This window comes from Cervus elaphus, chromosome 16 (assembly GCF_910594005.1).
Source record: "Cervus elaphus chromosome 16, mCerEla1.1, whole genome shotgun sequence".
Taxonomy (NCBI): domain Eukaryota; kingdom Metazoa; phylum Chordata; class Mammalia; order Artiodactyla; family Cervidae; genus Cervus; species Cervus elaphus.
In genome coordinates, this window is record NC_057830.1 from 13,373,802 (window position 1) to 13,398,037 (window position 24,236).

General features: G+C 45.0%; 1 protein-coding gene across 8 annotated transcripts in view; it reads left to right on the forward strand.

The window, feature by feature from the left end:
- Positions 1 to 24,236, forward strand: part of EPB41L4B (erythrocyte membrane protein band 4.1 like 4B) — a 137,815-nt gene that overhangs the window by 31,455 nt on the left and 82,124 nt on the right. For all 8 annotated transcript variants that reach the window (XM_043927716.1, XM_043927720.1, XM_043927722.1 and 5 more), the window contains exons 2-6: positions 3,508 to 3,612; positions 16,729 to 16,771; positions 17,605 to 17,683; positions 19,601 to 19,645; positions 21,451 to 21,503. In XM_043927716.1, the coding sequence (XP_043783651.1) occupies positions 3,508 to 3,612; positions 16,729 to 16,771; positions 17,605 to 17,683; positions 19,601 to 19,645; positions 21,451 to 21,503 (325 nt within the window). The remainder of the gene's footprint in view (positions 1 to 3,507; positions 3,613 to 16,728; positions 16,772 to 17,604; positions 17,684 to 19,600; positions 19,646 to 21,450; positions 21,504 to 24,236) is intronic.

Below are 24,236 nucleotides of genomic sequence, written 5' to 3' on the forward strand. Positions count from 1 at the left end.
AATTGCTTTAAGGTTGCAATTAGTGGTGCATCTGGGACTAGAAGTCTCTTGCTTACTCGCAGCCCAGTTGTTTCTGCCATCCTGCTGCTAAAGCTTTACTCTGACTAGTTCTTTCCCGCTAGGAAACCTGCTAATGAAGCCTTGGCACCATGCTAATAGGTGTTGCATGGGGCCGGTAGCACTGGATAGTAATTGGAAAAAATACCTGCAGAGAATGGATTGTTATGGGCAAGGAGGAACGGTGCCAGAATTGTGATTTTTTTTTTTTTAACTTTGTATTTGTTGCCTAACAACTGCCAAAAGATCAGTGTTAAGGAAAACTTGGGAAATAAACCATCCATCGTGTCTCCATGCTTATCGCAACTGTTGTAATTTTTGCCACTCTCCTGTTTTTATCAAGTAGTCCATGTGCAGTACATACATAGATTTATGTAGCTGGAATCGCAGTTTTCTGTTCCCTTGTGCTCTGTTTAGTGAACGTTTGTCGTAAGAATTTTCCATAGTTCTGTCTCATCATCATTCTCTTTTGTAACAGCCGAATAGTATTCTTACGTGCTGGTGGGCCCCAGTGCTGTGTTCTGCTATTGGAATTTTGATTGTTTCTCCTTTTTGCCCGCCCCCAGTCCCGCCCTGTTTCTCCACTAGATTCATTTACAGAGAATGTCACTGCATGTCGAGCCTCCTGGAATCTTGTGTTGAATTGTTGCTTTCAGAGGAGTATTTCCGGGAAGGAAGGAGACTGTAATTCATTGATGAAGTTTTTATTTTATTTTTTTAAAACTTTTTGTTATCGCTGTTATTTATATAACACAAATAGAGACGTACAAAGGAAACAAAGGTACAGTTTAATGAGCTTCTAGAAAGTAGACAGACACCCAGGTACCATCGCCCACATCAAAAGCCGGAACCCTGCCAGCCAGCCGGAAGTCCACGGTTGTTGCCTCCTCCCAGCCCCATGCCCCACCCCAGGAGCAACACCTACCCTGACTTTATTGTAATCACTTCTCTACTGTCTTTCTAAGTTTGCTCACCCAAGTGTGCATCCTTGGATACTGCAAGTTAAGCTTGGCTGTTTACAAATATCTTTTAAATCTCTTTCAATCTGTACGTGTCCTCTCTATCTCTTCTCTCCCCTATGTTCTGCTTGTTGAGGAAACTGGGTCATTCGTCCTGAGGAGTTTCTAGAATTTCCCACAGGCTGGATCTTGCCAATTGTGGTTCTTTGTAGTTTAGAACATTCCTCTGCATTTCCTACAGTTGGATCTAGTGGTTTAACCACTCCCCAGGTAGATTTCTTTTTTTTTTTTTCCTGTGGAAAGAGGTGTGGGGGAGCAAGATCATACCTTGGGTGGTCGGATGTTTTTCACCTGGTTATCTGTCTCCTGTTGCAATGTTAGTAGCTACTGGCATCCAATACTTAGAGCCTGCCATTCATTAGAAGCTACAAAATTGTGTTATCACAGTTTTGTTATTCTTTCTTCATTTATTTGCTGGAATACTGCTCTAAAGAAAAACTCTGGCTCTCTGCTATTTTTAGTAGTTTATTTATAGAGATTCACATACCGTACATTCACCTATCTGAAACATATGAATTTAGTGGGTTTTAGTATATTCATAGAGTTGCACGTCTATGACCATGGTCAATTTTAGAACACTTCATTAACCAACCCCCCCAAATCTTGTTTATCTTTGCTGTCACCCCATACACCTGGCAGTCCTAAGCAGTTACTAATTATCAATATAATTTCTGTCTCTAGACTTAATGTTCTGGACATCTCAAATAATATGTGGACATCTCAATAATTACTTATAACCAGGTTCTTTCACTTAGTATAATGTTTTCAGAGTCCATCAGTGTTGTAGCGTGTATCAGAACTTTATTCCTTTTTATGGCCAAATAATATTTCATTGTATGGATATGCTACATTTTGTTTATCCATTCATTAATTGATATACATTCAGGTTGCTTCCACTTTGGGGCTATTATAAATAATGCTGCTGTGAACATTTTTGTACCAGTTTCTGTGTGAGCATAATGTTTTCATTTTTCCTTGGATATTTACCTAGAAGTGGAATTGCTGGGTCAAATAGTAACTCTATGTTTAACTGTTTAAGAAGTTTCCAGGCTTCTTTTCTAAATTAGCTACACAATTTGACATTCCCATCAGCAATATAAGAGGGTTCCAATTTTTCCAACATTGATTATCTGTCTTTTTTTGTTATAGCCCTCCGAGTGGGTGTAAAGTGTCTAATTGTGGTTGTGATTTGCACTTCCCTGATGACTGATGATGTTGAGCATCTTTTGATATGCCTGTTGGCTGTTCATCTCTCTTAGGTGAACTATCTCTCTCTCTCTCTCTCCCTCTCTCTCTCTGTGTGCTCTGTCACTTGGTCAGGTCTGATTCTTTGAGACCCCCTTGTAGCCCGCCAGGCTCCTCTGTCCATGGGATTCTCCAGGCAAGAATACTGGAGTGGGTTGCCATTTCCTTCTCCAGGGGATCTTCCCAATCCAGGGGCCGAACCCCCATCTCCAGCACTGCAGGCGGCTTCTTTACCACTGTGCCACCCAGGAAACCCTCATCTCTATATATCCTTGACCTGTGTTTAAATTTGTCTTTTTATTATTGAGTTGTAATAATTCTTTATGTGTTCTAGAGAAGTCACTTATCAGAAGTATGCTTTGTAAAATTTTCTTCCATTCTGGATTGTCTTTTTTATTTTCTTGATATCTTGATGTTCTTTGAAGCATAAAAGTTTTACATTTTGATGATGTCCAGTTTGTTTTTTCTTTTGTTGCTTGTGCCTTTGGTATCTTACCTAAGAAACTTTTGCCTAATCCAGGGTCATGAAGATTTGCATGTATGTTTTATTCTGAGTTTTATAGTTTTAACTCTTACATTTAGGTCTTTGATTCATTTTCAGTTAATTTTTGTATATGCTGTCATCTACTCTTTGGTTTGTCTTTCCTGGTGGCTCAGTGGAAAGGAATCTGCCTGCAGTGCAGGAGATGAGGGTTTGATTCCTGGGTTGGGAAGAACCCCTGGAGAAGTAAATGGCAACCCATTCTAGTATTCTTGGCTGGGAAATCCCATGGAGAGGGGAGTCTGGCAGGCTGCAGTCCACGGGGTCGCAAAAGAGTGGGACATGTCTTAGCGACTAAACAACAGCAACTCTTTGGTTTCCTAGTGCTCCAGCTAAAGGCAGGATCAATGCTTGACTTTTTTTTTATTTATTTACTAAGCATTTATCATAATAAGGTGTTGGTTCCCTAATCATCCTATAAAGTAGTAGTTTGGTGGGATTTTCTTGTCATCATGTATGCTTTAGATTTAATCATGAGTTTGTATTATAATAAAAAAAATTGCATTTAAACAAATTTGTGTACTCTGACACATAAGTGTATGGTAAAGAGAGGAAAGTGATTTTGTTGTTTGGTTTTTTTTAAAAAAAATCTTGTTTCTTATCCACTGTCACCTCCTAAAATTTCATCTACCCTTTATCTTCCAGAAACATGCCAAAGGCCAGGATTTGTTTGATCAGATTGTGTATCACTTAGACCTGGTGGAAACAGATTACTTTGGCCTCCAGTTCCTCGACTCTGCCCAGGTTCCGGTAAGTATTCCTTTGATTCCTTACATGATGGACTGGGTAATCACAGGTCCATGGTTACTAGAAATTGGTAGAGAAAGATAGGAGTAAAACTGCAATACTGTTGGGGTGAAGAGCCTTGGGATGGAGATGCTGGCGCCCACGTGAGGTGATGCATCCATGACGCCCCACCCCGGAGGTGTCCAGTATCTTGTTGCACGTGGGGAGATGCTAGGGAGACATTTCCAAGCACGAGGATGCAGTGGAGGCACATCTCTAGAGGAGGTAGAAAGAAATCTCATTATAAGAATTCTTCTGGGGATGCTGTGTGTATTTTTAACTAGCAGAAGAGGCTGTGCCACCCTCTTCTCGTGGACTCTTGCCAGGTGTAGAGAGCAGGTGCTGGGAACACAGCTGAATCGCAGCCAGACTTAGTGGACTCTGGCGCCGGGTGGTCCGAGCAGGTCTTGGCATCGCTCGAGAGCCATCTTGCAGGCTCCAGGAGGTTGTGTTTGGTCAGCAAAGACTTCCCTCACTTTGCCTGAGACAGAACTGTCCATAGTGGAGGTGCCTGAGTAAGTGAACTCAACACAGCTCAGAACCACTCTTTTATTTATTTCTTTATCTATTTTATAACTGACCTACAGTCCTATGTTAGTTCCTGTTACACAAGATGGTAGTTCGATATTTCTGTACATTTGTAAATGATCACCACAATAAGCCTATTTACAACCTGTTGCCATACAAAAATGTTACATAGTTACTGACTATATTCTCCTTGCTGTACATTTCAGACTTGTGACTCATTTATTTTGCAACTACTGGATGTTTGTACCTCTTAATCACCTTCACCTATTTTTTTCTCCTTCCTTCCCTCCTGGCAACCACCTGTTTGTCTTCTGTATCTATAATTCTGTTTCTATTTTGTAATGTTTGTTCATTTGTTTCTTAGACTCCACACATAAGTGATATCATACCATATTTGTCTTTCACTGTCTGATTGATTTCACTTAGCATAATACCCTCTAGATCCATTCACGTTGTCACAAATGGCAAGATGTCATTATTTTTTATGGCTGAGTAGTATTCTGACATGTATGTTTAGATACCGCATCTTCTTGATCCATTCATCTATTGATGGGCACTTGGGTTGCTTGCATATCTTAGCTACTATAAATAACAGTGCAATGAGCGTAAGAGCACGTATATCTTTGCTCATTAGTGTTTTTGTTTTCTCTGGATAAATATACAGGAGTGGAAGTGCTCGATCATATAGTAGTTCTGTTTTTAATTTTTTGAGGACTCTCCATACTCTTTTCCATAGTGGCTGCATCAGTTTACATTCCCACCAATAAACAGTTCACGAGGGGTCCCTATTCTCCATATCCTCGCCAATACTTGTTTTTGGTTGTGTTTTTGATAATAGCCATTCTGACAGGTGTGAGGTGATGGGTCCCTCATTGTGGTTTAGATTTGCATTTTCCTGATAGTGATGTTGATCATCTTTTCATGTTTTCTGTTGGCGATCTGTGTCTCTACTTTGGAAAAATGTCTATTCAGATCTTCTACCCATTTCTAAATAGGATCGTGTGGATATTTTTGATGTTGAGTTGTAGGAGATCTTCTTGTATTTTGGACATTAATCCCTTATCAGATATGTCGCTTGTAAAGATCTCCCATTCAGTAGGTGGTGTTTTTATTTTGCTGATAGTTATCTTTATGGTGTAAAAGCTTTTTAGTTTGGTATAGTTGCATTCATTTTTTTTTGTTTCCCTTGCCTAAGGAGACATATTAAAAAAAATACTACTAAGATTATTGTCAAAGAGCATACTGCCTATGTTTTCTTCTGGAAGTTTTATGATTTCAGGCCTGATATTTAAGTCTTTAATCCATTTTGAATTTATTTTTGTATGTGGTATGAGATAGAAGTTGTTTGATTCTTCTACCTATAGCTGTACAGATCTCCCAACACCATTTATTGAAGAGGCTGTCTTTGCTGCATTTTATATTCTTGCCTTCTTTGTTGTTGATTAATTGATCATATAAATGTGAGTTCATTTCTGGGCTCTCTGTTCCATTGAGCTATGTGTCCGTACTAGACTGTTTTGATTATTGTAGCTTTGTAGTATAGTTTGAAATCAAGGAATGTCATACTGTCAGCTTTATTCTTTTAAAAAGCAAGAAAGACTTCAGAGTTTCCATTCCCAGTAGAATCTAGCTTTGGGTTTCAAAAAGAATTTATTCAGCAATCTAAAATATTTACTGAGTGCATGTTGTGCACTAGGTCCTGTTCTAAGCAGTGGATAATGCCGTGTATGTATGTAATACCTGCGTAATATGACAGGTGGTAATAAGGGTTAAGAAAAATAAAGCAGAGTGAGGAGATAGAGGAAGGGGCAGTGCTATTTTAGACAGAATATGAAAGGGTGAGTTCTCGGCTAGGAGATATTTGAACTGAGCCCTGGAGCTCCTCCTGTGTAGCTAAGCCTTTCTACCTGAAAGACACTTTTTAATTACTTCCTGGGGCTATGCATGATGGTTGTAAGGAGATACTCAGAGTCGACGCCTGGAAATTGGGTCTACCTGAGATGGATGTTGTGGTGCTCAGTCTGCGGTGATGGAGTGCAGCCAGGGCTTCAGTGTGCCTGGGTTACAGTGCCTGCTGGGCAGATGTGTCCCCCTGCACCCACTGGATGCCCCCTCTACACCACCAACTTCCTCCCCACCTTCAGGACCTCCTGTCTGCCTGCAGCCCACTCCCTTACCCTTGACTGTTGCCATGAGCATCCTGCTGCCTCCTTGAGTTCATGGTCCCGATTCCTTCCCGTGAGCTGGAGACGCTCCCTTTGGCCCCTGAGGCTCAGGGAAGGGCAGACCCACCACCCGTGTCCCCTCCACTGTGTACTTCTGCTTCCTTCAGGTTGGACCACTCAGTGCTGCACCCTCTGACCTCAGCACTCTCTTCCCATCCTTCAAGGCCTCAAGTGCCCATTTTCCTCCTCCCCAGGCAAACTCAGAACTCAAGCTGTTGATACCTCTAAATATTCCAGACCCAGTTTCCACTCACTGAAGTTTCGTTTGAGCAGACCTCACCCAAATGCACCTTGCGTCCTGTCACTGTCCATTCACTCCAAGATCCAGGATTCTCTTGTTTCTAATCCTGTGGCCAGGATAAGATCCAGGATTCTGTTGTTTCTTACCCTCCTTCCAGTTCCTCCGCATGTGGCCTTGGCCCTCAACAACCCCCTCCTGCCCTGGTCTTCCTCCCCGCCCGGTCAAGCCTCAGGCATGTCCTTTGTGTCCCCATCTGCCCTTTGATTCTCCTGCCCCTGTGACTGTCGCTTGAACCCCCTTCGACACGCATGCAGGCCCATCTGCTTCCTCTGCTGCTTCTCCAGGACTGCCAGGCATTGCTGGAGAGCCATGGGCTGTGCCTTCTGGTCCAAGCACAGATCACAGGTTCAGTGAAATCCAAGCCCCGAGCTGTTCCGGAGCCTCATGAACCCCCAGTGGGCCCTGAAGTGCCCCAGGGCTCCCCTTCTGAGTCTGCACCACAGACCTCTAGTCCAGTCTCCATGGAGACTGTTCTCACGGGTGGCCTCACCTCCGGCTGAGAAGACCGAGGTCATGTAGCCTGAATGCCTTGAGTTTTCTCCCCTGCCCCTCAGAGTGTCCTTTTCTCTCTGTCCATTCTTTTTAGTGCTTTCTCTTAAGGGACTTTGCCTGTTTCTCCAGCGTTTATACACCTGCATCCGAGTTCCATTTCCGGTTGCTTCCTCAGTGCCGAATTTAGAGTCCCCAGCATCTGACACTCGTCAGTCCTCCTCTTCCCAGAGCTGCTTTTCCTGTTGTCCGTTTGTATACGGTGTTTTTGGCTTCAGATTGTCTGTGGCCCAGGACTGAGTTCAGGCCCGAACCTTGCTCCTGGTCTGATGGGCTTTAGATAAGCCACCTGCTCGCCCTTGGCCTCGGTCTCCTCATCTGTAAAATGGGTTTGTTGGACCAAGAGCCCTTCTGGTTTTAATGTCCCGTGATTCTGAGACTAAAGGGGAGGCAGAGTACTGTCCCTCACATCTCCTCTAGTCAGAAGGGAGAAGACACCCATCTTTCTGCCTTGAGAGCCAAGTACCTGCTGCCCTGGTGGCATGTCCTTAACCCCAGGTGACCACTCTCTGAAAACCATGGAGGTGACTCCGTTATGAAAGCCTTTGCTGTGAGCCTCTGCTCACTTGGCTGCTAGGCGTTCCCGCCTGCCGGTGATCAGGCCTGGTGCGGCAGGAGGGATGTTCACAGTGGGATCCAGGCATCCTTCCCAGGTCATACACCTGCAGGAGCCCAGACTCTGAAGGTGCTAAAGCCTTTCCAGCCTGCAGCTCTGTGAACATGGCGTGCTTCTCTGCCCTGCAAGAGCAGGTGCAGGGCCATTATCTGCCTGACTCTGAGGATCCGAGCCATGGGGAGCAGCGGGAGCTCCCAGCCCCCTTCTTCTCATCAGTCTGCCTTCCAGCTGGGGCTGATTGCAGGCTAGGCTCTGGTGATGTTGTGTTGTTGTTTAGTCACTTTGCTTATGCTGGTACAACTCCTGGAATGCCCTTTCTCATCCCATTTAAGAGACTTCCCTGGTGGCTCAGACGGTAAAGCATCTGTCTACAATGCAGGAGACCTGGGTTTGATCCCTGCGTGGGGAAGATCTCCTGGAGAAGGAAATGGCAACCCACCCCAGTATTCTTGCCTGGAAAATCCCATAGACGAGCCTGGTAGGCTACAGTCTATGGGGTCGCAGAGTCGGACACGACTGAGCGACTTCACTTTCACTTTCACTTCATCCCGTTTAACTTCTGGCCATCCTTCAAGACCAACTCTGATAACAGCCCTTCACGCGGCATGCCCTGAACTCCCAAAGTGTTTTTCCTCCTCTGTGTAAACCTGAGTTTATTTCGCCCTCCCTGGCAGTTTGCTCGTTTGGCCTCAAGATCATTATTTGTGTATGTGAGTAAACCTTTCGGATTAGATCCTAAGACTTACGACCTTCTCCTCTTGACTCGTGGTAACAAGGCATACAACCTAGAACTTTAGTCTTTAGCCCCAGAAGGGACCTTAGGAGCCACTGGTCAAATTTCTCCCGTCTTCTGGGGGGGAAACCCAAGCTCTTAGGCCTTGGCAAGTCACTGAGTGAGTCGCACAGCTCATGCACGAACCCAGGTTTTTACAATTTCAGGTTTAGGCACTCTTCAGTACACGGTACTCTGGAGCCCCAGTTTTCTTAGCACCAAGGTGGATGCAGTAACATCCATTTCGCAGGGAAACTGAGGGACCCTGTGAGTTAAGGGAGGAGAAAGGGCTTTGTAACCCATCATGGTTGTGGGTCTCTTCTTCCAGGTGGGCAGGCTCGTAAGTCATCAGGCCCCCAGAGGTGATGCTCTGAGCTTGGCTGGAGCCTCAAGGCTGCCTTGCCTGTAGGAGAGGCCTTAGCAGTTTAGATGAGACCTTTTGGAAAGGTTCACTGAGCCACTGATTTTTTTCCTGGGGTCTAGGACGAAGCAGTCGGTGTCAGGTGTAATAGATGGGGGCCAGGAAGGGAATGGTCCACTTGGCCAGTGGCTTACTGCGCCGTGGCAGAGGCCCTGCCAAGAGTGACATCCCCACCCGCCCCTGAGACGCATATCAGAGGGCTGGCGGTGGCAGGGCTATTGGCACAACTCTCTGCGTCCCCGGCTCCCTGCAAAGAGCCAAGCCTGGTTTCCATAGAGTGCTGCCCAGCCCTGAAGCAAGGTCAAAGTCTATTGGCATTGCCTATTTTTAGCAGTTGAGACTGGGGCCTCCTCTTTCCTTTTTCTGTATTAAAGCAGGAACGCCACGCAGGAATCCATCTGTAGCTCTGGCTGGGCACAGCTCAGAGCAGGGGCACGAGTTCTGTTTTTACTTATCAAAGCTGTCTTCTGAGAGCCCAAGCTCTGGCCTGCACCCACCCAGCTTTCTCCTGGCTGGTCTGGTAGGCGCTGTTTACTGGGTCCCCACTCTGACCTGAGACTGGCATCAAACCGAAGGCTTTATAGCACTCGTGTTTCATTATTCATCACTGATCCGTGAGGCAGACCCATTTCACAGATGATGAAGCCGCGGCTTACTCGGAACCTCACAAAGGTTAAAGTAGGGGATAGAGCCAAGGTCAGAACCTGGTCTATCAGTGCAGTGGCCAGCACTTTTCCACTGGCTTATACTGATTTCATGACACATGGTAGTGTCAACCCCCCCACCTCTGGACACCCCCCACCCCGCAACACACACACACAAAGAAAGCCATTCAGCGCTCTGTGACTTGGAGCTTTCTCAGTGGCCACCTCTGTGGTACATGGGTAGGCTGGGCAATGTCCCTGCTGGCCACAGTCTGATGGGGGAGACAGACAAGTGGTCGCTTGGAATACTGTGGGCTCAGTCCACTCACCTGTGAGCCTAGAGCCTGAGTGTCACTGGCGAGGTGATCAGACTCTCAGAGCGGGAGGGCGAACATGGGGAGGGCTGCAGTCACAGAGGACGAGATCACTTGGCCAGGCAGAGGAGTGGCAGGGATGTGGGGCAGGGGTCACCACTGCCCCGCCAAGTGGGAGCCTCCATCCCATCTTGGGGGCGGGTGTTCTCCCGGGTAGGGGTAGCCATCCTGAGTCCCTTCCCAAGCCCACCCCAGCATGAAAAGAGAGCATCTTATGGCGATCCGTTTGGCCGCAAGGAATCCAGAAAAGGTGATTGGGCCTTTGTCTCAAGACCTGTGAGAGGTTTTCTCTCCGGTCTCTGCAGCATGGAATCGGGTAGATGGATAATTAGGGCCCCACGGCTGCCCGGGGAGGTGGACGCACAGTCATGGTGACTGCTGGAAGGACACGCAGAGGGACTATTGTGGCTTCACTCTGATGGGTGCCTGGAATGTCACCCTGTTTGCGGACAAACCCTTCCTTGCATATGAATGGTTCATTAGTTTCCAGAGACAGGGAGTTGATTCTCTAGCCAGTGTCAGCAGACAGCTCAGTGCACTGACGGGGAAGCTAAGGGTGAGGGCACAGCCACACCCCAGGCGAGTGGCAGGGCTGGGACTTGAATTCTGCTCTTCCACCTCTTTCTCAAAGACATGTCAAACAGCTCAAGAAATGCCCCAGGCCTCCCAGCAGCCTGCTTCTGAATGTTGGCAGAGCACGGGTTTCCCTGCCCACATGCAAATATCCACAGTGAGTGGGAAACAGCTGATCAAGGGAAGTCTCTGTTTGGTTGTATAGTCACTAAGTCACGTCTGACTCTGCAACCCGTGGACTGGAGCCCACCAGGCTCCTCCGTCCATGGGATTTTCCAGGCAAGGATACTGGTTGCCATTTCCTTCTCCAGGGGATGCTCCTGATCAAGGGGTCGAACCCACACCTCCTACATCTCCTGCATTGCGAGTGGATTCTTTACCACTGAGCCACCTGAGAAGGGAAAGGAAGGGGTCTCTGCAGTTGAGTTAAATGAACCCCCAAGGAAGTCTGGAGTGGCCGGTGTGCACATCAGGTTGATAGGACTTCCTTCTGAATGAGGATGAGACGAGAGCCCTTCCGTAGGCAGAAAAGGAGTGTCAGACCGGGGTGTGTGGAGGCCCAGAGCATCGTGCTGACACTTGCTGAGTTAGAATCCTGCCTCACTAGTGCTGTGACGCAGAGTACCCCTTGCCCTTGCCATAGCCACCTTTCTCTACGCTGAGGCCTGAGAAGGCAATGGATGATACATAATATAATGTGTGTTTTTTCCAACACCACCAATATATGAATGCTTCAGGTAGATAGTGTCAGGTATCCCACAGGTTAAGGACTCAGTCATTCAAGACTCCCCACGTCCCTGCACCAGCTGCCCCCCACCCGACCCCCAAACACACACTTCAGATACTAATCCCAAGTCCAAGTTGTCACCTGTGCTTCTAACCTACTGGCTGTAGGTGAGTGGGAGGTTCCCAGACCCCCTCCTTGGGTATGATCAATTTTGCCAGAGCCAACACAGAACTCAGAAGAGCATTTAACTTACTGGGTTACCAGTTTATCATAAAAGGATGTAACTCAGGAATAGCCAGATGAGACAGATTCACAGAGCAAGGTATGGGGGGTGGGAAGGTGTGGAGCTTCTCTGACCCTCTGAACACATCACTCTTCCCAAATCTCCATATGTTCACCAACCCTGAAGACCTCTGAACCTTGTCTTTTTGAGTTTTTACGGAGGCTTCATCACACAGACACTATTGATTAAATCATCGCCCATTGGTAATTGATTCAACCTCCAGCCCCTCTCCCCTTCCTGGAGATTGGGGGATGGGACTGAAAGTTCCTGCTCTCATGTGTTTGGTTCCCCGAGCAACCAGCCCCATCCCTAGGTGCTTTCCCAAAGAACCTCATTCACATAAACTCAGGTGTCATGGAAAGGGGTTTGTTATGAATATTAAGACACTTTTATTGCTGTTACCACTTAAGAAATTACAAGAGTTTTAGGGGCTCTGTGCCAGAAACCGATGAAGACCAAATATACATTTCTTATTATGAATCACAATATCACACACAATAAGCTCCAAAAGTGTTCGTTCTCTTCTTTCTCTTTATATCCTTTGGATGTGATTATCTCATATTCCTTCCAGCTCTAATTTAAATGCAAACTAGACACTTTTTACGAGCCAAGAAAATCTAGAGGTACTAGAAAGCCAGTTATGAGTTCCATCACTCAAACGTGCTGGCCCAGGGGTTGTTCCAGCAGAGTTTTTAGACCCTTGTCAAGCCCTGAGCCTCTCCTGTGATTCAAGTGCTCGTGTGTAGGTTTTAGACAATTAAATTCTACAGCCAGTCTCATGTATGTCAAAATTCTATAACTGATGTACAGTCAGAACAGATGGGCTTTGCCAGATCATCTCACATCTCAATTTATGGAAAGGATTTTGCCAGATGGACTTGGATGAGAAATTCAGATCAGAAACTACCTAATACCCATTAGAGTGTCTGAGTTAAATATCTTGCCCTTTGAACTCAGAAACACACCTGTTTCTTTCCAGTGACTGGTTTACTGGTCTGATAAGAGAGCTGGAGCCATTTGTCTTGGTCTCTGCTGACAGGCGGCCTGGCTATATTTAGCCAGATGCAGGTGAATATCTGAGATAGGTCCTGCTGCTGCTAAATTGGGCTTCAAGCCAAGTACAGGATATGATTTGCTAAATGCCACACTGGGCCTGAGTACCCGGGGTCTTTAAGTCCCTGGGTGGTCTTGTGGGATTAAATATGGGTGATCAGGGTCTGGTCAGCCCCTGCAGCTAAGAAGGAAGTTGGGTCAGTTTGAACTGGTAGGACACAAGAGAGGTTTTATTATCTCGTTTTAGCATTGTGACTGGCTTTCTTATTGCCTCTGATGCAGATGAGCCAACCTGATCAGAACACCGCAGGGTCAAGGAGCTTTTTAAATGGAGCTGTTTCTGATTTTTTTCCCCAGCTTTGTGAGCCCTAGACCTCCATCCTGGTAGGTCCTGCTCGGGGCAGGGCTCTGTGTCTGGTGACTTGGTGGGAAGGATGGAGGCTAGTGCACAAGGATGAGGGGAACTTCTTTAGCAGTGTGGCCAGAGGGAAGGGCTTTTGCTGTCCAGGAGGAGCATCCAGCCATGATCTGCCTGTCAGTTAACACCGGGCCGTAGCCTTCTGGCTCGTAAACCCTGAAATTGCTGAAGATTTTACAGACCTCAGACAGCAGTCTTCAGATGGGGTCGTGGATGTTGCAGGATCCCCAGGGTCATTATTAGGATATATTCTTGGGTAGGAGAGGATGCAGGGAAACTTCAGCATTAAATATTTAATGAGCACACTGGCAGCCTTTGGAAAACACTAATGATCTAGGATTCTGTATAATGATCTTGGGTGGAACCTGGGTATCTGTGACTGAAATGTGCAGCCAGGGTTGAAAACCCCAGCTGAGGAAATGATCCAGGCGGGGCCTGGATTAAGATTACAGTTTTAGACAGCAGAGGGAGAGGAACAGTGGGCTGAAATTTATTCTATTCCAAATATGATAAGGAGATGTGAGAAAGGAAAGAAATGGGACAAGCTCCTTTAAGCTCTGAGCCTCCGGGGCTAATAAGATTAGAGGTTGGTTGTGGGGAGAATGTTCCTTGCCTGGTATGGATAAATTCATTTGAAAGTGAGGCAAGGAACAGGTTTAGTCAAGCCATTACCATGATACTTACTTTGTCAGGAAAGTAAATATGTTGATTTATAAGTCCTTGTGTGTCCTCTTCCCAGGGGCTAAGGGTCCAGGACTTCAGCTTGGCTAAGGGGCAGCAATGAGACTTCTCTCTAATGAGACAAATTGATCATCAAAAACTACCCAATAGGCAAGTGGTGAATGAATAATAAAATTTGACAACCTGGCAGGCCCACCCCACCACACCCTCCGCTGTGAAAATAATGTTCTCATTAAAAGGAAGAAACTATGCAGAAAAGTGAAAAAGAAAATACGCAGACGTCATTCACAGTCCCACATTCAGAAATAACCTCTATAAATTCTTCTGGACATGTGTTGATAGGAAATAATAATTTTCTATAAAGGGATCCTACCTGCTTCCTGCCCCCACCCCCTCCATCTCACGTTGTGCTATGGATCTCTTGCCACATCAATAAATTTAGGCCTAAATCAATTTTAAAGGCTGAATAGTATTTCACTACATGGAGGAGTCATTTTTTAATACGTCTTTGTTGATGGGCATTTAGGTCATTTCTCATTCAGAGCTTAACAATGAGATGAAGCACCCCGTGCTCAAGCCTTTGAGATCGGCATCCAGCTGTGGGGATCTGGGGCTTTTATCACTCGGTTGCCTCCCTGGGGAGCAGGGATGACAAAGCCCATGTCTCCCATTGCACCGCTCACAGCTTATTGTGTTATAATTCATCTCTTATTTGCTTTTGTGTTGCCTTATCCCTCTCCTCCCACAGAGTCTCGTAGTGGGCTGTTTGGTGAGGGGTGGCATACACGGTACTCACTTAGTCCCTCCCGTTTTCATTATTAGAATGTGCAGGGTTTAGATTGCTTCTCAAAGTATCTCGACGGTCAGCAGAATGACCTCTGATTCTGAACAGCTATTGAGAAACCCGCCCTCTGCTGTGTTGTTCCAACTGTTGTCCTAACAGCAGTGTTCCACATGTGCGGAGTTTCCTTAAAGGAGAGGAAAGTCCCTTTTTGCCCCATTAAAAAAAAAAGTATGTTGACCATTTATTTATTTCTCAAGAATTTAATAAGGCCTGCTGGGTGGCCAGCTCCGTGTGTGGCACAGGAAACTAAGAGATGACTAAGTGCGTGGTCCTCGCCCTCTGAGGCATATGTTCGCCTGGAGGGGCTCACAGTGTCATGTTCGTAAATGTTTTTCATGGAAGTCAAGCTCCCAAGGCTCCTCGAGACTGTAGTGCCAACAACGTGGATGTTTCAGAGGGACTTTTATATGAGGGAAGTGATTTTGTCATTTCCTCGGGTGGATAAGACTGAAGTGGTGTTTCTGGTGAAAGCTAGAGGAAGTTGAAACACCTTCATGGACCAGAGCAGAATTATCTCAGGCAAATTCCTTCCTGTCTTTCCATCTTCAGTGTGGGTCATTTAAAGGGTCATGAATTTTGGTTGTTAATTTTAGACTTTAGGGGGACTGAGTCAAAAAACCCCTTCTATGAACAGAGACTTCTGGCAGCGTGGCTTATAGTCGTTACTAGATTAGTGGAGACTTGGTTCTGTCATGAGAAAACTCAGGAGGAAAAGGCTGATGATGGCTCCACTGACTTGAAGGGACTTTATAGATCAATTAGGTAAAGGGTTTTAGGTTATTTTCAGCACCTCTTTGGAAAGCTAATTCTTCCCAGGAAAAATGAACTTGATGTGCATAAGCACAGGTATTTTTTCTTTTTTTTAACTGAAGTATAGTTGATTTATAATATTATGTTAGTTTCATGTGTATAGCAAAGTGATTCAGTTATATATAAATTTTCTTCAGGTTATTTTCTGTTGTAGCTTGTTATGAGATATTGAATATATTTCCTTGTGCTAAACAGTAAATCCTTGTTGCTTATCTAGTTTATGTGTAGTAGTTTGTATCTGTAGTTTAATCCCAAACTCCTAATTTATCCCTCTCCCCTTTCCCTTTTGGTAACCATAAGTTTTGTGTGTGTGTGTGTGTGTGTGTGTGTGTGTGTGAGTGAGTCTGTTTCCATTTTTATATATATAGATTCATTTGTTATTTTTTAGATGTCACATGTAAGTGATAGCATTTGATATTTGTCTTTTCTCTGACTTATTATGATCATCCCTAGGTCCGTCCGTGTCGCTGCAAATGGCAATATTTCATTCTTTTTTATGACTGAGTAATAGTCTATTGTGTATATATACCACACCTTCTTAAACCAGTCATCTGTTGATGGGCACTTGGGTTGTCTGTGGACACTGGGGTGCATGTGTCTTTTTGAATGTGTGTTTTTGGGCTTTTTGGATATATACCCAGGAGTAGAATTACTGGATCAAATGGTAGTTCTATTTTAGTTTTTAAAGAAACCTCCATAGTGGCTGCTCCAGTTTGCCTTCCCAGCAACAGTGTAAGAGCGTTCACTTTTCCCACATTCTCTCCACCATTTATTATTTGTAGACTTTTTGATGATGGCCGTTCTGACCCATGTGAGGTGATACCTCATTGTAGTTTTGATTAGCATTTCTGTAATAATTAATGATGTTGACATCTTTTCATGAACCACAGATATTTTTATATTATACCAAGCAGGTTGTCTAAGAGCTCATAATCTGGTCCAGTCCCTGGTTTTATGAGTGAAAGTTGCTCAGTAGTGTCTGACTCTTTGCAACCCCATGGACTATACAGTCCATGGAATTCTCCAGGCCAGAATACTGGAATGGGTAGCCTTTCCCTTCTCCAGGGGATCTTCCCAACCCAGGGATTGAACCCAGGTCTCCCGCATTGCAGGTAGATTCTCTACCAGCTGAACAACAAGGGAGGCCATCCCTGGTTTTAGTTACTAATATTTATAGGGGAAGGTAACTCCAGGGGACTGTGAAATCTTATTGATGAATCTATTCCTAAAAGAAAAACAATTTTTTTTTTCTTTCTTTCAGCACTGGCTGGATCATTCCAAACCTATAAAAAAGCAGATGAAAAGTAAGTAAGCAGAATTCAGTCTACTACCTTACTACTTTTTCAGAGAGTGAACTCCTTTGCCAATGTTTTGAAGTATTACATTTTCATTAGAACTTGGGAGCATTTTCAAATGGATTCAGTTCTAAGGATGGTTTAATTTCCTAAGACTGGCTAAATGTTAAGAGTTTAATTTGAATGGGAGTTTTTAGTAGATGTTAAAAAACACACTATGCCCTCTTTTGAAATTAGACACTTCCCCCAATGAGGACTGAAAAATATGATGTTCAGAAACATGACTTGATATCTGTGACATTCATGTTCTTGTGGGTTATGAAGTAGATTCAGAGAATGGGAGAGCTGGCGGGATCTTTGACAATCTGGTCCTGCTCTCTAATTTTATGTTGTGGTAACCAGATTTCTTCAATGTGGTTTATGTATGAGTAAGTTTTTAAAAATCTAATACTTTTAAAGTATTTTTACTGTAGTTACTTTTAGATTACAGAACAGTTGGCTGTTTATGTGTCCCTTTCCTATAGCCCACTTAGTATTTTGTTAAAAGTTAGTGTCACTGGGGTATCTTGGCAGTCAGGGGTGAAAGTAAAATGTTAGCTCTCAATAAGTCATCTAGATGAGTAGGATTTTCTTCCAGAATGAGATTACTAACTATACTGTTTTTGTCAACACCAAAATCCATTTTAGTTTTCCAAACTGGGGTTGCTTTGTATGTTCTGTTGTTATTTTCCAGTGGCATGGTGGATATGTTGATAGATTTAACATGTTTTTCCTTTTGTCCATTCTGTGATCTTCAAAACTTGGGGAAAAACATCTTCAACCTTCCATCTCCAAATGCTTAGTTGGACCTGCCTATGCTTTGCACTTTCGAGTTAAATATTATTCTTCAGAACCGAACAACCTTCGTGAAGAGTTTACAAGGTAGGAAAAGAAGCGAAGGAAGGTCCTTCCACCCACCCACACCCCATGGCACTTGCCTTAGTTATAATCAGCAGGTCTTCTAGACTATGGGCTCGCCACCTCTTCCATCTGCTGTCTTTGTGTTCTGAGCAAAAGTTATGAACACTTTGCCTGTGCTTATCTCTGTATTCTGTTGAAAACCTCCACTTTGCTTGATTGGACCTTTCCTTAGGAAATCAAAATTTAGAAGTATATCTTCTCGTCCCATTTCTGTTTTGTTGGACCTCGGGTAAATTGGCTAGTTGGTCTCTGGCACTTTATTTTTTGTCTCAGATACCAAAAGGGAAGGCAGATATTAGAAGAGTATTTCACCATCCAAAACTGCCATTTTATCTCTTTAAGGAGCGCTGCAAAACATTCCCTCGATTGTTGTAGTATCAGATTTATTGGCACTTCTTCATGGTGTCTTTCCACCCCATCGCATTTCTTCCTTGGTATACCTGCCTGTGTGTGCCTCTGAGACTTCAGAGATAGTGCAGAAGCAAAAGAGTCTTCAAAAACATTTTACGTGTGGACTTTCCCTCCAGCCACCTTGCTGTCAGTGAGATTCTCGACTCAGTCTCCTGCTGCCTTTGATTCCCCAGACTCCCCTTTGTCATTGTCTGTGATGGACAACAGTGGTGACGGGTGGTCCATGGCTGTGGCCCCTGGCTTGGAGGTGACCACCTAAGTAGCACTTTAATGACTGACTTTATCACCATGCCCCGCCACAGGAGGGGCCTGTGGGCTTCTGTAGTTAAGATTTCCTATAGGAATTGGAAGTTCTGGTCACATCAGTACTGTCTCCTCCTTAATATGGGTACTCAGTTTAATGGCAGTTGAGTGCCTGTCAGAAGTAGGAACATTCTGGAATGTACTAGAACCTTCACCACCACCCACATGTCTGGGTCACCCACATTATCCTATATCCATTCCACAGAGAGTGACTGTGTGCACTGTGTTCGAAGTTCAAACAAATTACATTATCCTAGGGCTCCCCTTCAGAGTCCTGTAAGAAGTGTGCTGCTTCTAGCTGTCATCAAAGTCAGTGATTCTTAACCAGGGGTTGTGAATCAGAAACACCCAAGAAGCTTTTGAACAAATCACATTCCTGGGGACCACTCTTGCGTGTAAGATTCTCATTCTGTAGGTGTGGAGCGGAGTGTGGGCAGCTTTGGTTTTTACAAAGCACTGTAAGTGGTTCTGATGCCCACATCCTCCTGGTAAAAAAGGACACTTACTTAATCTCTTACTTCAGTGAACTCCACTGGTGTCATTTGCTTCCTTCCTCCCCATTTTCCGTGACCAGTTCCAGGATTTCTGTTTCCTGTGTGTGTGTGTATGTGGCCGTGTGTGTGCACACATGTGTTTTTTGGTTTTTTGAAGACAGAGTCTGCGGCTAAACTTGGCAGAAGAAAAGCCTCTGGCAGTCACTCACTGCAGTCAGCTGCAAACTCTTTGAAACAATCAGCTGCATCCTTCCTGAAATCTGCTGGCAGGGTTGGCTGAGGGTCACATGCAGTGGCTCCATCCTACCTGTTGGATTGTGTGAAATCTTGGCGCGCGTGCGCGCATGTGTGTGTGTGTGTGTGTCTGTCTGTCTGTCTCCTGGAGGCCCACGGGCATTGAGGAGGCGTCATTGGACCGTGCAGCTTTCCATGTTCCATCCTCCAAGTATCTTGCAAATTTCCTACATGCATGCACCTTCCTAGCTAGGTTCTGGAATGCCTTCCTGGGACAGGAGGAGATGCTTCCACTCAGGTTCTCATCTGACCTGGACTCCCTTGTTACAATGCAGACCTCCGGACTGCGTGGGGGTGGGAGCAGGGATGGGAAGCTGGGGATTGGAAGTGGCTGGGGAACAGTGACCCTCTGTTGACTTTTGTATATGTTTGTCAGGTACCTGTTTGTTTTACAACTCAGGCATGACATTCTTTCAGGAAAGTAAGTATGTTTTTTTCTAACCATTAACTCAAGATAGATCATAGTATATTTTCTAAATAATTCATTGTGTGTGTGTTTTTTTATAACTCTTTACCCGTGTTCCCTTTTCAAAATTCAAAAAAAAGTACACCAGGCATTGTAAAATGAGTCTGACACTTGTATCACTGTCATCAACATCTTATGTTAAATAAATCCTTTATGGCTTGAAGCATTTCCAAGAGCATTTGATATCTTCAGTGATGTGTTTGGGGAGTTATTCTCTCCCTGGTCACATCATTGCTCCATTCGTAATGGCTTTTGTTGTATTTGCAAGCAAGATACTTTATTAGCATGTATACACTTACAAGTATTTGGATCATCTGAAAGTCTCGCTCATCACCATCTGCATTTATGTAAAGAGGTTATGTTCTGATTCTACTAGAAAGAGGTTTAGATGTCTCATCTCATTTCCTTTTCCTCTCTTAAAAAATGGTTTTTAAGTCCTAGGCCTCTGGCTATACAGTGTTGAGCACGACAGGCATTGGCACTGAAGTGACTGATTTTACAGGCGGTGCATGTATTTTAAGGATATGCGATTTCAGCAGTCATAACTTTTACAGCTGTGTCATTTTTCACCAGACATATTGACTGTTTTCTGCTACATGAAAAATTAAGCCCCACTGAATCTAAAAAGCAGTACCTGCTCTTGACAAGAATACATTTTGATTTTGAATATAGCCTGAAGGTGATTTAAAATGTGATTTCTGAAGCTGCAGATTCTCCGTAGAATCTGTGCTACAGGAATCCTAGTGGAAGGTACACTCTAGGACAAGCAGATGGTGCAGTGTATACATTTGCCTTAGCCATGCGATACAGGTCTCTGACTATGTGTGTACCAACGTGCCTGTGTATTTCTCTCTCACCACACTGTGCTCTCATACCAGAAGCCTCTTCCCTAGTGATGGTCTTCGGTCTGGAAAAATATTAATGGCAACATCTTGGATTCATATAGCACTTTGCAGTTGACATGCACCTCAGCCTGACATTACCATATTCACAGTAGACTGGTGTTCTGGCCCCAGCATTGAATTTACCAGCTGGCCGGCAGTGGGCAGGACACTTGAACACGAAGTTCCTCATGGGGAGCACTGGCCACACCCATAGTGGGGGTTGACATGCTTGATGCATTGACCACACTGGATAATACACGTATGTGAAAAGGCTTTGAAAACTATGAAGTGCTATACCAATGTATGTCATTATTATTTTTCTAACAAAATTTGTGTATTCAGTATGAATGGGATCACCGGATTTGTAGTAATACAGCTCTGTGGCAATGTCTCAGTTATTTGATTGCTTGGGTATATCTGGCTCTCCTGGCCATCTTAGATATAGTGTCTGTCTGTTTATTTCTAACACTAGGACCTTGTTTCAAGAAAGACTTAAGGCAACTTGAAAAGATGCGGGTGTCAAATCAAGATAAAATAAGTTTAAAACTAGTAAAGCAAAGGGAAGGACTTTTCATTCTCTTTTCCAAACTTCCCCATTCTTGCCAGATTCAGGAAAATTGCCCATTATGCTTTGAGTTGAAACTATACCTCGATGGGGTTAATTTAACATATGAGGAGAACTGACTTCGGGAAACAGGGAAAGTAAGTCAGGCTGTTTGCATTTTTTAATATAGACAGCAAAAATAGAAACCACAGAGAACAAAAATCATTATCTAAATATCACTACGTTCTGAAAAATGGTTTTAGTGACATTTTGTATAGTTATGAATATTAAAGTTCATATTTAGAGTTAATTTCTTTCTTTTTTTCCCCAAGATTGAAATGCCCATATGAAACAGCTGTGGAATTAGCCGCTCTCTGCCTACAAGGTACATTACTCCTTAGTGGTAATTAGCATTTTAAAGTTATTGCTTTTCCTTTCAACAAACGAGGGTCTACTATTAGCAGGCACAGTGCTCTGCTTTGGGGGTATAAATGAACATGATACGGTCTCCATCCCCTAGTAGTTTCCGGTCCCCTGAGGACCACAAGGCAGGATCACGTACTCCATGCGCACATATATACTGGGTGTGGTTCCTTCAGCAAGAGAGACCTGCAGGAGGCTGGGAAGTGGCAGGCCCATGGGAGGAAGGGTAGATGGGGATGAGCAGAGGAACCGAGGCACAGAGAAAAAAGTACACAGAGGCACCAGCAATTGAGCAATGTCAGAGGGCCAAGTTCAAAAATCTGTGGATGACCTTGACTCCAGTTAAAGCACATCCACTTCATGCTGTCAGCAGTGGTGCCTTTGAAGAAGGAGGCAGGCCCCATCAGATGCGCGTTTTAGAAAGGCCACAGTGGTTATGATGGGGAAAAGGGACAGGAACAAGACCAAGACTGGGGCTGGGGCGGGGGTAGTGAGATGTAGCTGTAATAAAACCAAACTGACCAAGGCTGGGGTTAAACACACACACACACACCCAAACCACATCAATAATATAAGAAGGACCCAGTCATTAGGCTTCAGCGTTGAAAGAGGAGTCAGAGATGACTGCTAGGCTTTTGCTGAGAATGGGTGATGCTAACAGCGAATGGCTAGACTAAGAGTCAGGCTCCATGGCGGGACATCCGTGCCGTCTCTTGGCTCAGAGGGGCCAGTGGGGCTTCTGGAAGCTTCTTGAGTCAGTGCAGATCAGGCTCCACGAGAGAGGTCAGGCTGGAAGCACTGACAGGGGAGCCATCAGCATGTGGGTGGGAACAGACGGCTAAGAGGGCTGCCTGCCTGACTTTCAGTGTTGACCATTCCATCCATTTGATGCATTGGTGGATTTTAGTTTAAGATGCACAAGATAAGTCTCCAGCACTAATTAAGAGGATACTAATGTGTAGCTGCACATAAGGAATCTCGTTAGCACATCAGACAGACATATGCTGTGGACTCTGACCAGTGTGCTCTTTGGCTTCTATGGGATAATGAATTATGATGTATTCATTCATAATCACTAATTCTTTTTGAACATCGGAATAAGATTTGGCTTCCCACTTTTGTATTTACCAAGTTTTAAAACTTGATCTAAGTCTTTTCAAATTATAAAATCAGTACAGGCTTATTACAGAATATCAGGACAAAAGACGAGTAGAAGGAAGGAAGGAAGCCACCATCCTACTCACAGACAAGCAGAGTTTCTGTCTATGTGTTCTGAGTTTTGAAAATGTAGTTCTGGTCATAGTTGTATACAGATTGTTTTGTATGGTTTTCTACTTGGTAATTTTAATACATAGATTTCATCATGTTTATACTCATAAAGTTGGTTTTTAATGACCAGATTACTCCCATTCCCTGATAGTTCAGTTCTTTAGTCACCTTTAGTTCTTATTCTTGAATGGGGACTCGGCTTACTGTAGGTGATCAGGAAGTGCAGAACGGACTTGAAGAGCTCCCCAAGGACTGTGAAATTTCTCGAGAGCCTCTGTGCATTTGAAAACTGAAAGGAAAGGTGTTTCCTCTCATGCTGGAGCCGTGAACACGTGTCTTGCCGCAGTTGTCCTTGAATCAGTGCCTCCATTGATGCGGTGGCCCTGCTTGGAGGCTCTGCTCTTTTGAGAACGAATTTTATGGTTGATTTGAAAATTAATTCAGGTACAAAGAAAAAGGAGGAGGGAAAATGTAGTCGTTTGTGGTGTGTCCCTGCTTTGTTAAGTTTCAGGTCTGTGGATAAGGCATTAGAGACCCAGGCAGTTAGGGGACTTTACCCAGGTCACACAGGTCAAGCGGGGTCAAGCCCTCCTGCCTCTGAGCTGTTTCTTCCACACCCCCCATCCCCCACCACGGCTAAGCGAAGTGTGCTCTTGCTGGCAGGTTCTTGGAAGGCAGGCAGCATGCTTCCTCAGGATGGGTGTCCTTCAGGCCTGTGTTAGTCCCCCCCTAATGATAAGGAGGGACACTAGCCCCCTCGCCTGGTCTCACGGGAACCCTGTCATTGGCCTCTCCCTCCTGTGCTTGATGGTGTCGGGGCACAGTTAATCAAGTCTCGTGCAGACACCCCAGCAGACACACGGCTCGCTTTGGCCCATGTTGCAGGGTGGTTCATATCAAGGGAGACCTCTTTCCAGGCCGCCCTTCCAACCTTGCTGGGTCTGCAGCTTCAGGGTAACATCTAGGTCAGAGATCAGTTGCAGCCCCCAGCCTTGGAAGCCCAGCCCTCCCCTTTTCTGGGCAAATATGTCCAGAGCAGAAGCATCACTTGTGGCTCTGCCCAGGGTCCCCAGCAGCTGCATACCCTGATCCAGACCTCTGGTGGTCTTAGGGGTGCCGTCCAGCTAAGAGCTGCAGATTTGAGGGGCTGTGGTCAGGCAAGGAGACAGCCCTGAATTCCCCGCCCAGTGTCAGAGGCTGTCTCATGCAGTCCTCACACCAGCCCTCCTTGCTTCCTCTGGGTGGACAGGGACGCTTCATCCTCTTCTGCAAGCCTACAGGAGTCCCTCTCCAAAAAGGTGGGCACTGGGATTGGGGCTCAGAAGCCAGTGGAAAGGGCTCCTGTGTACATTAAGGGTTGCTGTCAACTCGGGGTATTCGGTCATGCGCTGGCTTGTTGGTGGGATTCTGTGTTAAGCAGTTGTTC